This window comes from Bombyx mori, chromosome 7 (genome assembly GCF_030269925.1).
Source record: "Bombyx mori chromosome 7, ASM3026992v2".
Classification (NCBI taxonomy): Eukaryota; Metazoa; Arthropoda; class Insecta; order Lepidoptera; family Bombycidae; genus Bombyx; species Bombyx mori.
Window position 1 is genome coordinate 13,856,915 of NC_085113.1, and position 13,520 is coordinate 13,870,434.

At 43.8% G+C, this 13,520-nt stretch overlaps 1 protein-coding gene across 3 annotated transcripts in view; it reads right to left on the reverse strand.

Annotated features, from left to right (window-relative positions):
• LOC101738393 (dystrophin) overlaps positions 1 to 9,924 on the reverse strand; it is a 513,865-nt gene extending 503,941 nt beyond the window's left edge. The window contains exons 1-3 of one of the 3 annotated variants that reach the window (XM_038012113.1): positions 9,560 to 9,924; positions 7,091 to 7,226; positions 3,219 to 3,341 (exon numbers count right to left, since the gene is read on the reverse strand). In XM_038012113.1, coding sequence (XP_037868041.1) covers positions 3,219 to 3,341; positions 7,091 to 7,154 — 187 coding nt within the window. In that variant the 5' untranslated portion in view covers positions 7,155 to 7,226; positions 9,560 to 9,924. The remainder of the gene's footprint in view (positions 1 to 3,218; positions 3,342 to 7,090; positions 7,227 to 9,559) is intronic. The other 2 variants (XM_062669471.1, XM_062669469.1) reach the window with 2 other exon arrangements.
• Between the last annotated feature and the right edge of the window lie 3,596 nt (positions 9,925 to 13,520).

Genomic DNA, 13,520 nt, shown 5'->3' on the forward strand with positions numbered 1-13,520 from the left:
TATTCTTGGAATACGTTGGATTGTGGCAACATTGAAAATCTAAGAATGAAAGTGGGCGGAGCCAACGGCGCGGCGTTCCCAGAGCACTGTAGAAGTAGGAGTCGGTTATTATAAGGTTCATTATACTTAAATTGACAAATTTAATAAATATGTATGTACTTCGGTATATTTACAGGTGTATTTCAAGTATATTTCACAGTAACTAAACTAACACTACTTTTTTTAGTTCCTGTGAAATTTTTTGGCGCCCTTATCTCTTACACTCTGTAGTGTCGCCACTTAAAGCCGACTTAAGAAAACTAGAGGTCCCGCAGTAGTCGAAATTCGACTATGATTAATTGGAATTGTATAATAAGTTTGTACACTATTATGATTGTATTTTCTACTTCTATCATCACAAATTTCGCCAAGGCTACGCTATAAAAAAATATTAATAAAGACAAACAATATTTAATGTATTCTCAATTTGACCACAGACGTCAAGAACAAAAGTTTGACAATAAATAGTATGCATGCATGTATGCATGCATGTGTGCGTCAAATACATGGTATGTAGTGTGTGTAATGGTTTCTTGATTGATTTAATGTATCTTTTACGCATTATTTAAAAAAAATATTAGCATTGTGCACTTCATCTCTATATTCTCTATAAGTGTGGAAAAATTCATACTCCTCCGTCCGCGCAATTTTCGTAAAAAGGGATACAAAGTTTTTGCTTCACGTATTAATATATAAATGAGGACGTTCTGTGTTCGACTCTGTGCATATTTTATGAAAAATCAGCGGTTTGTGGTTGATAAAATATTACCTAATACGTCTGTAAAATTGTGAATATCGATGATATTGATAATTGGAACTTGGATGTAGGAAAGGTGTCTTTATTTAGTAATAGCTAAAATAGAACGGAGGGTTGAGCATACTTATGGTATCACCGCCGCTTAGGGATATTAGAGTTAATTTCGGATTTATACCACTGCATGCATCAAGCAGCGTTATTTGACAATAGAGGAAATAGAAAGGGCTGTCGTAAGTGGTTTTGTTGACTCCTGATTGTTCACATGGTTGCAAAATCAGAATAATTTCGCTTAAATCGTTAGCTTTAAAAATATTTCACTTTTCATTTATTTACATAAAATATTATCTGCGCAGATTAAAATATATTTTACTCTTAAGTGTAACCTGATAAATGAACTTTACAAAAATATGTACACGCTGTGTTATTTGCATTTTTTGAGGAAATTCAAAGATATTTTTTTTTGTACTATTAGTTAGTTCCATTTGCCTCTTTATCTAAGGAGCAGCTCAGCGCTCTCTGTGTTTTGTACCCGATATTCCATGGAGGGCTCCGAGGTTTTGTTTTTTGTTTTTATTGGCCTTGTAGACAGGCGAACATGAATGAATGAACGTAGTGGCTCCAGGTAGTATGGAAGAACTCTACTCCGGGGGCGGGCCGTGCGATAGTAATAACGAGGTGATGGGATCATCTCAAGCAGTTCATCTGCCGTGTGGAGTACATACATTTAGTAGATACAGTAGGTACCTACGTACATTTGTACATTCGGTACGTAACACAGAGAGAACCGAAGTTCCTCCGTAGACCCAGAGATTCCATGCGATCCATGAGAATGGGATCAACGACAATCCGATTGACCTTTTTCTGATTGAGGTGAAATGGAAGAAGCTGGTATTTTGGAGCACCGGCTGAAAAATGGGGGCAGTTTTCCACGCTAGGCCGGACTTGTGGTTTGTAAACCAAAACCTTTATCCAGGTGCGAAGTGCCGCTTCGCTCTATTGAGGACTCCCATCATTTTTGCGACAACTTGGCTTTGCCCACGAAATGACTACGACAATAGGATATCCACTTCTGGCACTAGTGTTGACCGCCTCTCCTGCATCACGGTCTGGGAGAGACTTTAAGGGCTGATACATCACGCATCCCCCGTGCTATCATCAGCACAACAATGGCATGCCATCAATAGATAGCATATCATTGTTTGATATGATTCCATCATCCCTTTTATCACCGCATCACCTCACTGTAGCGAAGTCCGCCCCTGCCAGCTGGTACCGCTACGGTTATCCACAGTCCGTTGAAACATAATATGTTTGAAAACCACTCCAAATCGCCTGCACGCAAAGTTGCAAGTCGTCTGCACAAAATTTTTTTATTTTTTATTTTTATTGCTTAGTTGTGTGGACGAGCTCACAGCCCACCTGGTGTTAAGTGGTTACTGGAGCCCATAGACATCTACAACGTAAATGTGCCACACACCTTGAGATATAGTTCTAAGGTCTCAGTATAGTCACAACGGCTGCCCCACCCTTCAAACCGAAACGCATTACTGCTTCACGGCAGAAATAAGCGGGGCGGTGGTACCTACCCGTGCTCACACAAGGTCCTACCACCAGTAATTACGCAAATTATAATTTTGCGGGTTTGATTTTTATTGCACGATGTTATTCCTTCACCGTGGAAGTCAATCGTGAACATTTGTTGAGTACGTATTTCATTAGAAAAATTGGTACCCGCCAGCGAGATTCGAACACCAGTGTATCGCTCGATACGAATGCACCGGACGTCTTATCCTTTAGGCCACGACGACTTCAAAATCCTATCTTACCTATCCTAGGTATGCACACTGAAGATTGAGCGTCATAAGGTTTATAATAATAGAATAATAAATGAAGACAAGCTATGCCCTTCAGGCACATGTACCTACTCGTACTATCTCTACGAGCTGAGTGCGCGCGTTGCGTCGGCAGGCACGCTCTGTACTACTCTGTAGGAGACCATAATATTATAGTAGGTACGTGTCGGTTGACGCGAGTGTTGTCGGTATTTAAGGAGTGAACTAGTAACAGTCACAGAACTTGATTTTTTAAATAAAATTAACGATAGCATATATATATATATATATATATAAAAATGAATTGCTGTTCGTTAGTCTCGCTAAAACTCGAGAACGGCTGGACCGATTTGGCTAATTTTGGTCTTGAATTATTTATGGAAGTCCAGAGAAGGTTTAAAAGGTAGATAGATATGAAAATGCTCGGAATTTTGTTCTCCCTTTGATGTGTCCCCCGTCGGACGGATTCCTTTTGTTTGTTTTAAGTTTATTTTATACAAAAGTTTAGGTTTTTGATTTATCTATTGAGACACTACGAATTCTGCCGGGTCAGCTAGTATTAAATAAAAAGAAATTAAAAGTGCACTTACACTTAGTGTAGTTTAGATGCTTTTCGTAGGGCACCCGGGCGCACGGGGGCGCAGCGCCCACCTCCACGAGCCACGTGAGCCGGCGCCGGCCCTGCGCCGCCGACGGTGCCGCCATCTCGTATCCTGACAGAACAACATTACACTCTTAAGTCAAGTCGCATTTTTGATCCAATCAGTGAAACTTTCACTTGACTTCAACTGACGTCGCCGGACCTCACAACACAAGATGAACCGTTGTGGACTTCGTTCACTTTTGCTCTTTTAATTAATAATAATGAAACTATTTTAAGAAATCAAAGGGGTTGCTTGATGGCCACAGATTAATCAACTCAGATGTAACAGTAAATTACAATACACAATCAAAAATCGAGAGCGTATTTTTTATTTTTTTTATTGCCCTTGAAGAGCATACAGCCCACCTGATGGTGAATGATTACCGTCGCCCATGGACTTCAACAATGCCAGGGGCAGAGCCAAGCCGCTGCCTACTGTACTAAGTGCTACTCGGACATCGGCGACTCCAGATCGCAGTAGCTACCATGGGACAGTGGTTCCGGAAGTGGCGAATCGACATCAGTCCCACGAAAAGCACAGCGGTGCTCTTCAAAAGGGGTCACCCTCCGAATACCACTTCGAGCATCCCACTCCCTAATAGGCGCGTTAACACCTCCGCCGTTAGCCCCGTCACTCTCTTTGGCCAGCCCATACCGTGGGCCCCGCAGGTCAAATACCTAGGCGTCACATTCGACAGAGGGATGACATTCCGTCCTCACATTAAAACGGTACGCGACCGTGCCGCCTTCATATTAGGACGTCTGTACCCTATAATAATAATAATAATAATAATAGTTAATAGAGTGACACGAGCTACATGCAATAAACACAACATTCACCACATACATTCAGCTACAGAAAGATTCAATCTTAAAAGGAAATTAGGTGGCAGGGGGCTCGTAGACGTAAAACACTTACACAATAGACAAGTACATAACATTCGCACATACATGTACAACAAATCTAATGATAGCCCTATACATAAAGCTCTTACATTAATATCCACATCTGGCACACCCTTGAAACTAAATGATAATAGTTATACTATAGATCCGCCAATAACAGATGAACAAAAAATAATTAGCTGGAAACAAAAAACACTACACGGAAAACATCCTAACCAACTCCAACAAGAACATATAGACTCAGAGGCATCAAACACGTGGTTATCCAAAGGCAATATATACAAAGAAACTGAAGGATTTATGTTGGCCATCCAAGATCAAGTCATTAAAACTAAAAACTATCAGAAGTATATTATTAAAGATCCATCAGTAGTCTCAGATAGATGCCGCCTATGCAACTCAAATCAAGAAACAATAGAACATATAACAGGGGGTTGTCCATTTTTAGCCAATAAACAGTACACAGAAAGACATAATAACGTTGCAAAACAAATCCACTCACAGTTAGCACTTAAATATAACCTATTAGATGAAACAGAACCATACTACAAATATAAACCTACAAGTGTACTCAACAATGAGTCAGTAAAACTGTACTGGGACCGAGACATCATTACCGACAAAACCACGACAAATAATAGACCGGATATTACACTAACACTAAAAGATAGAAAAATTACATACTTAATAGATATTGCAATACCTAATTCTGAAAATATAAGGAAAAAATACACTGAGAAAATACAAAAATATATACCACTAGCAGATGAAATACGACAAATGTGGCATCAACACACCGTTAAAATTATACCCATAATAATTTCATCAACCGGACTCATTCCAAAATCATTACACACATCGCTCTCAGAACTTGATCTTAATAAATATTCATACATCGCTTTACAAAAATCTGTAATAATCGACACCTGTTCCATAGTGCGACGATTCCTTACATCCACTACTCAAACCCCTACAACACTACACAATGAACCAACTCACTTGGCGTAAGCCCGTGCTAGGTTCACACTTACCAGCATTAGCTGAGAAAAAATATATATCCATAACCCATAATAATAATAATAATATTTATTCATTCAAGCCTCTTAAAATACAAACACGTACAAAAATACTTAACACTAGTATAATAATATACATGGCTTTTTTATGAGGTATACAATAACAATATTCCCTGACTTTTATGCTAGGAAAACCTGTGTTACAAAAGTCAGGAAGCGAAGCAAACTGTCCCTCCGTAATAAGGTAACTCTCTACAAAACTTGCATACGCTCCGTCATGACCGTAGTGTTCGCTCACGCGGCCCGCACCAACTTGAAGCCCCTTCAGGTTATTCAATCCCGATTCTGCAGGATAGCCGTCGAAGCACCATGGTTCCTGAGGAACGTGGATCTCCACGATGACCTGGAGCTTGACTCTGTCAGTAAGTATCTACAGTCGGCATCATTGCGCCATTTCGAGAAGGCGGCACGACATGAGAACCCTCTCATCGTGGCCGCTGGAAACTACTTACGAATCCCCCTGATCCATTATCGGTGCTTTTAGGCACTACAAGCACCAGTCAACCAGCACCAGTTAATTCGCTCGTCGAGCCCTTCAAGACGAAGGGCTCGACGAGCGAATTAACCCACAGACACAGCCCACTGAGTTTCTCGCCGGATCTTCTCAGTGGGTCGCGTTTCCGATCCGGTGGTAGATTCTGCGAAGCACTGCTCTTGGTAGGGTCAGTGTTAGCAACTCTCCGGTTTGAGCCCCGTGAGCTCACCTACAAACGTTAGGGCGAAGCTGAAATAGCCTCAAGGCTATCAGCATAGGTAGGAAAAAAAAAAAGCTACTCGGACTCAGATACCACCAGAACCCTGTGTCGCTGTACAACGCGCACCAGGCGTTGCTGTGATCTTATCTACTTACCTACTTATATCTTAATAATTTAAGTTGAAAAATGAATGCTGAGCTTAAGCTAATAAGCTTTTATAGACATTAAGGTCTTAAATGTGCATCGCTTTAGCTAGGTACCAACAAACAATAGGTTAGTAAATAGTTTTTTATGCTAAAATATCATCGTAAATCAATAAATTCACAATAAGCCTCGCCTCATGCGGATTATCCTTTAGGTTCATTTCATTGGGTTACCGGTTCGATGTCGTGCTTATATTTAAGAAGCGGTTCACCTTGACAACTGGATTTGAATCTTAATCCCTGTAGTGTGCATGCAATGAACTTGCATACGGACAGCCGCCAGCGCCGCGCCGCGCCGGGCCCCTAGACTACAGCGGTCATGAGCGGTCATGAGCGGTCGCGGTCTGATCGTATTCATACTGCTTACAATATTTTTGTTTAAGCCTTATCAATTGTTGTCACAATATTATGATAATGAAATATATTTTTTAAAACATTTCAAAAAATACATTGTCGCTGGAGGCGGGGATGTCGCCGCCAGCCAATAGTGACGGGCTCAGGAGTGAGAATCCTTCTCACGACACGCGCTGGGTCGATAACGTTATGTTCTGGCAGGGCCGTTAATTCAGTTAGAGAACAAAATTCTTAAGGTGTTGGTCGAAGCTTTTCGCATACAGAGCACCGACTCACCGATTATCGGAGCAGTGACATTTGAATCTACAACTCTCAAGCTATTGCGGGTTTAGATCTAAATGTTCTATAATTTTTTTATTTTATGCGTTTTTTTTATTTGTTGCATAGATGAGTGGACGAGCTCCACGGCCCACCTGGTGCTCAGTGATCTCCGGATCCTATCGACGAGACAAAAGGTCGTCACCCATCTTGACAAATGAATCCAAAGTCTAAATTGTGTCGTATAGCGGTTGGTGTCCGCTGTAACCGGTATGTAGAAAAAGAAAACTGCTTCGCAGTAGAAATATGCAGGATGGTAGTACTTACCCGAATGAGCTTCCACTACGCCGTGCCACTGATCAAAGAGATTCGGCCCGAGTAGTGGTGGCATCAACCAATGCTGCTCGACGCGCAGACCGACCCGTTGTCACAATGCCAGACTCGTTGCCGGCGGAACTCCTGTCTGTAACAGTAGATGCGTCCTAGTAAAGCATGGCATATGCATTTGAAATAACTGGTCGAGGTGAGCGTCGTATGGTCCATTAGACTTGACAAGACTATAGGTTACACAGGAGCAGTTGTTGGTAGATAATCCTAGCCGTTGCAATAACCAGAAACAATATTACTTGCTTATATTTCATACAAAATATACTGTTCCAGACTAGAGTACGTATAACAAATTGTTAGGTACTTTCCCTAATGTTTACACAAAGCTATAAGTTTGTAATGCTGCCCGGGGTATGTCTGATATTCCGGCCATCAGATTCTTTCTCAAAGTGCAATGTAGGAGAGACGATCAAAACTTGTGTCTGAAGTGGAGAACTCATTTTTTTTATTACTTAGATGTGTGGGCGAGCTCACAGCCCACCTGGTGTTAAGTGGTTACTAGAGCCCATAGACATCTTTCAAACCGAAACGCATTACTGCTTCACGGTAGAAATAGGCAGGGTGGTGGTACCCACCCGCGCGGCCTCACAATAGGTCCTACCACCAGTAATATTAGGTTAGACCTTGGTTCAGCACCTAAGCAATGCACAAAACAAAAAGCTACCCCTATAACTCAAGATCGCTGTTTGGTCACAGCTTGTTACCAGCATTTCCTCTTCACCAGCGTTACTACAGGTGTATACTTTTTGGAACTGCACACAATGAGGGACGAGATCGCGAATGTCCGGCCAGCCTTGGTTAGTCACTCGTCGCCGCTGCTCCTACACGATGTCGCTCGACCTCATAGTACACAACAACACACACAACGGTCCCTAAGCTACAACAGCTAGCGTTGGAAGTTTTGCAACATCTAACTTACCCGAGAGGCAGTACAAAATGTCTTAGAAGAATTGAGTACACCCAACTTCTTCAAGAAGACTATTGACAAATTACTACTCCGCTAGCAAAGATGCATCGATATACATACAATCGGTGCGTATGTTTGATTGATAGATTTTTTTATAAAGATCTAATATGTTATTTATACTTTAGTGGGATGTGATACTTTGTTATAACTTAACAACCTTATTATCGGTTGCCCGGAGGTCTTACCAACTTCACTAAGATAGATGAACGAGCACCTGCTCAGTCAGGAGGGATGGGATTTGCTACCAGGTTCCCAAGGGTCTCTGAACGAGACAGCAGCTTGAGGGTAGCTGCTTGGCGAATGCATCTACTACCGGATTGAGATCGCGAGCCGCTGAGAAGATTCCAGCGAGAAATTCAACGGTCTGGTGTAAATATGAGTTAAGTTATATGTCGAACTCTTCGGCGTGTTCGACGAGTACGATTACCAAAATAAAGTCATCGACATAGCTCACATAGCTCAAAGAGTCAGCAAGCTGAAGCGGCGTGGGCTGATCATATATGCCGTAGAACTGACGATCTCTGGAGCAGACGGGTCCTCGAGTGGAGACCGCGCAGCGGAAGACGTAACGTGTGACGCCCCCTGGCTAGGTGGTGCGATGACCTCCGAACGGTGGCCGGCAAAAAGTGGATGAGGAGGCCCGCAGACCGGGCTCAGTGGTATGGATTGGGAAAGGCCTATGTCCAGCAGCGGACGACTGTGGGCTGTTGATGATGATGATGATGATTACCAGGATAGTTGATTTAGTGGATATGATGAAGTAAGGACAGTCGTTGCGGTCCAGAAGTGTTTGATGTAATATTCATTCGCAACAAGTCTGCTAAATCGAAACAGTCTAAAACGTGTCGACATAATAATATGGCTTTCCTCAGTTTCTTGACATTTAATTATTATGAACGAAGCCTACACACAGTTAGCGAGCTGTGGCGACTCCCACACCGAGTGGATAGGGTCTTAAATGGCAATGATGCTGACTAGCGGCGGAGTGCAGTGGGTCGTCCGCCGGGTAGCGCCGGTCGGTGCGGGCGCGCGGGTCAAGGACGCAGATCAACTCCTCGGAAAATGTGGAATAATTACTTACCTGAACTATGATAATATTTATAATTATAATACCTAATTAATATTTATTTAGGTAAAATTTAGTTTGTTTAATATAGCTTTGCGTACTCTGCCAAAAACGGAGATTTGGAAAAAATACATTATTAAGATTAAGATCATCGTTGTTGGTATCTGTAGGCCATAAGTTAAACAGTACCTTAATCCTAAGCTGAAATTAGTGTCGAACAATACTCATGTGCGTGTTACTCATTGTCAGATTAGGAAAGTGTCAATACCTCGTAGGTAGGAGGTACCTAGGTAATTGCAATTATCACCACTTACGAGCAAGTTCAAGATCACATTAAGTTTGATTCAATCTCAGCCGGCATATGCTATGTACCTACATGTTTCACATCTCCCAGTGGCCTGGACACCACCGTGCATCCCCGCCTGTTGCGGTCTGTCCCAGGGGGTCGCGGCCCCTCTAATGGAGATGTGTGACTACAGACATATCTGAATAGAGCGTATATTTTGATTCCAATATAGAATAATATACTTAGTTCCGTAACAACTAGTTTATTGATCGCCGCAATGATCTATGAAAATTGAAAACTATGTAATAACATTTATCTAATCAGAAATGCTGCTGGCCCAGTTACCGACTCGAATGTGTTCATAAATTTCTCTTATCACTGGCACCGTGCACTCAATCATGAGACAATTATTCGCTTCACGTAAATAAGTTCGGTAATGAATATTACAGAGCGTGCGAGGCGCGTGCGTGCAGCCGCCGGCCACGCCACCAACTGTCAAAAAAGGCGGGAGCACCGGACAGATTCAGACGCGCCGCGCCATTTCATTAATCTACGACGCGTTTAATCAAATGCTTTATTGAAACTAGGCAGGCACTCCAAAGGTACCAATATGTGTTTCCTAGGTCTCTGCTATAAGCTCACAGTGAAGGTTACGGAGTGCTGTGAGGGGGCGATGCTGTGCGGCCAACTATTGGCACTCGAGTGTGTACGACATCTTTTTTACCGAACTCACTCCTACTAGGGCCACTTCCCGTTTGACCCGTGGGCTCACCCTCACGTTAAGGAGAAGCTGAAATAGCCTCTCAAGGTTATCAGCATAGGTAGGGAAAAAAACAAAACTGCCGTGAAGAGCAGCCGAGTCCTACCTCGCCCGGGCTCTGTCTCAGGCGGGATGGAGCGGTATGAGACTGTCGTTTTACACCGAATGCTGGAAACTATAAAAAAATTGGCAGACGTTACAGAGATTACTGGTGGTAGGACCTTTTGTGAGTCCGCGCGGGTAGGTACCACCCCGCCTATGTCAGCCGTGAAGCAGTAATGCGTTTCCCGCCCGATTAGCCTCCTCATGTCTCTGGGCAAACTTTATGAGCGTCTGCTCTACAAACGCCTCAGAGACTTCGTCTCGTCCAAGGGCATTCTCATCGATGAACAATTCGGATTCCGTGCAAATCACTCATGCGTGCAACAGGTGCACCGCCTCACAGATCACATTCTCGTAGGACTTAACCGACCAAAACCGATCTACACGGGAGCCCTCTTCTTCAAAGTCGCAAAAGCGTTCGACAAAGTCTGGCACAACGGTTTGATTTTCAAGCTTTTCAACATGGGCGTACCGGACAGTCTCGTGCTCATCATACGGGACTTCTTGTCTAACCGCTCTTTTCGATATCGAGTAGAGGGAAACCGCTCCTCCCCGCGACCACTCACGGCTGGAGTCCCGCAAGGCTCCGTTCTCTCACCGCTCCTATTTAGTTTATTTATTAACGATATTCGCCGGTCGCCCCCGACCCAGCTAGCCTTATTCGCTGACGACACAACCGTTTACTACTCAAGTAGAAACAAGTCCCTAATCGCGAGTAAGCATAGACATCAACCCAGCGAAAAGCACAGCAGTGTTATTTCAAAGGGGAAACTCACCGCTTGTTTTCTCCCGCATTAGGAGGAGAAATATCACACCCCCGATCACCCTCTTCGGCCAACCTATACCCTGGGTTAGGAAGGTCAAGTACCTGGGAGTCACCCTGGATGCATCCATGACATTCCGCCCGCATATAAAAACAGTCCGCGATCGTGCCGCATTTATTCTCGGCAGACTCTATCCCATGATTTGTAAGCGGAGTAAAATGTCCCTTCGGAACAAGGTAGGTGACACTTTACAAAACTTGCATAAGGCCCGTCATGACTTACGCGAGTGTGGTGTTCGCTCACGCGGCCCGCACACACATAGACACCCTCCAATCCCTGCAATCCCGCTTTTGCAGGTTAGCCGTCGGGGCTCCGTGGTTCGTGAGGAACGTCGACCTACACGACGACCTGGGCCTCGAATCGATCCGCAAACACATGAAGTCAGTGTCGGAACGTTACTTCGATAAGGCTATGCGTCATGATAATCGCCTTATCGTTGCCGCCGCTGACTACTCCCCGAATCCTGATCACGCAGGAGCAAGTCACCGTCGTCGCCCTAGACACGTCCTTACGGATCCATCAGATCCAATAACTCTTGCATTAGATACCTTCAGCTCTAACACTAGGAGCAGGCTGAGGAACCCCGGTAACCGTACTCGTCGAACTCGACAAAGAGGTCGACATGCAGCCTAATCCATGCATCAGCCCGCTGAGTTTCTCGCCGGATCTTCTCAGAGGGTTGCGATTCCGATCCGGTAGTAGATTCATTCGCGAAGCAATTGCTCTTGAGTTGTTAGGTCTCCTTCGGAGGCGCTCGGGCAGTTGTTAGCAAATCCCACCCCTCCTGGCTGAGCCTTTGCTCGCCCACCTGTTCTGGTGAAGCTGGAAAGGCCTCCGGGCCAGCAGTAATTTTCAATTATAAAAAAAAGTAATGCGTTTCGGTTTGGTTGGGGGCGCCGTTGTAACTATACTTAAGACCTTAGAACTTATCTCAAGGTGGGTGGCGCATTTACGTCGTAGATGTCTATGTGCTCCAGTAACCATTTAACATCAGGTGGGTTGTGAGCTCGTCCACCCATCTAAGCAATAAAAAAAAAGATTAGAGAATACAGTACTTCCTTCTCTTCTCGTGACTAACAGACTTCAATAAAACTAATTTTATGGTTCAATTAAGCTTTTTATTAAATTCGAGCATTTTATAAACCCCGACGTTTCGAATATCTCATTGATTGCGTGGTAACAGAAAACTAGGAAAGAAGAACAGAAAATGACTCGTCGACCTTTGAACACCCCGGTCGCCTGCTGGCCCGTAGGGCGCGGTCACTTCGACACGAGTAACTTAATGTACCTACGTAATAATAACATAAATTCTAGTAAATTATTTGAAGTTATAAAATGGTACGCACATGCTACGTACCTGCCTACCTGTGTTGATATAAGGAAAAACATGATAGCATTATCTCTTTATCACAATTTTCTGTAGGTAAATAAGAGATATTTGCATTTTTTGCTTGACAAGATTTTCATTCAATCGTTTTTCGCATGTAAATATAGTATTGTCCAAGTATCGCAGGACAACAAGATACGTTTTGATCAAATGTAGTCACATACAGACATTATTCGAAGACAAGTTTTATATTAGAAGGTGGGGGGCGAGCCTGGAGCAACACTGGAGCCCTCAGCTTGTGCTGCTGCAAGTCCAATGTGTGTCCAGTGTGTGTGTTATACCTCTTGCTTGTCTGTTTCTAATTAAATTTTATCGATCAATAAATAAATGCTCACAATAAATTTATCAGTAACTTCCTCCTTTAATCCAATAATGAACGAAAAGCTTAAGCTCTTACTGTTTGGAGAAAGGTTTAGTTATATATATAAAATATTATTAAGAATTCAGGCTGCGGCAAGCTTCGCTCCATGTAACGATTGGTGAGCAGCTCGGGACCGCACGAGCCCCGGAGACAGCTGGCGACGTCGCCGCGACCCGCCGCGACCCGCGCGCAGGGCCGGCCTCGGCACTTACTAGCCGCTACTACTGCACCACCGTTTTTTTTTCCCTACCTTAGCTGATAGCCTTGAGAGGCTATTTCAACGGAACCTTAACTAGTAGGTGAGCTCACGGGGCTCAAACCTTACGACGTTGCTAACACGAACCCTAGCAGGAGCCGTGCTTCGCAGAATCTACCACCGGATTGGAAACGCGACCCACTGAGAAGATCCGGCGAGAAACTCAGTGGGCTGTGTCTGAGGGTTAATTTACTCGTCGAGCCCTTCGTCGCAAGCGACGGGTTCGACGAGAACGGTGACCGGTGCTTGAGGTACCTAAAAGCACCGTTAGTGGATCGGGAGGATCCGAAATGACGTGTTTGGGGTGAGGTCGACTGCTTTCCATTCTTTCCGCAGGATCGGGAATGTAGTTACCGGCGGC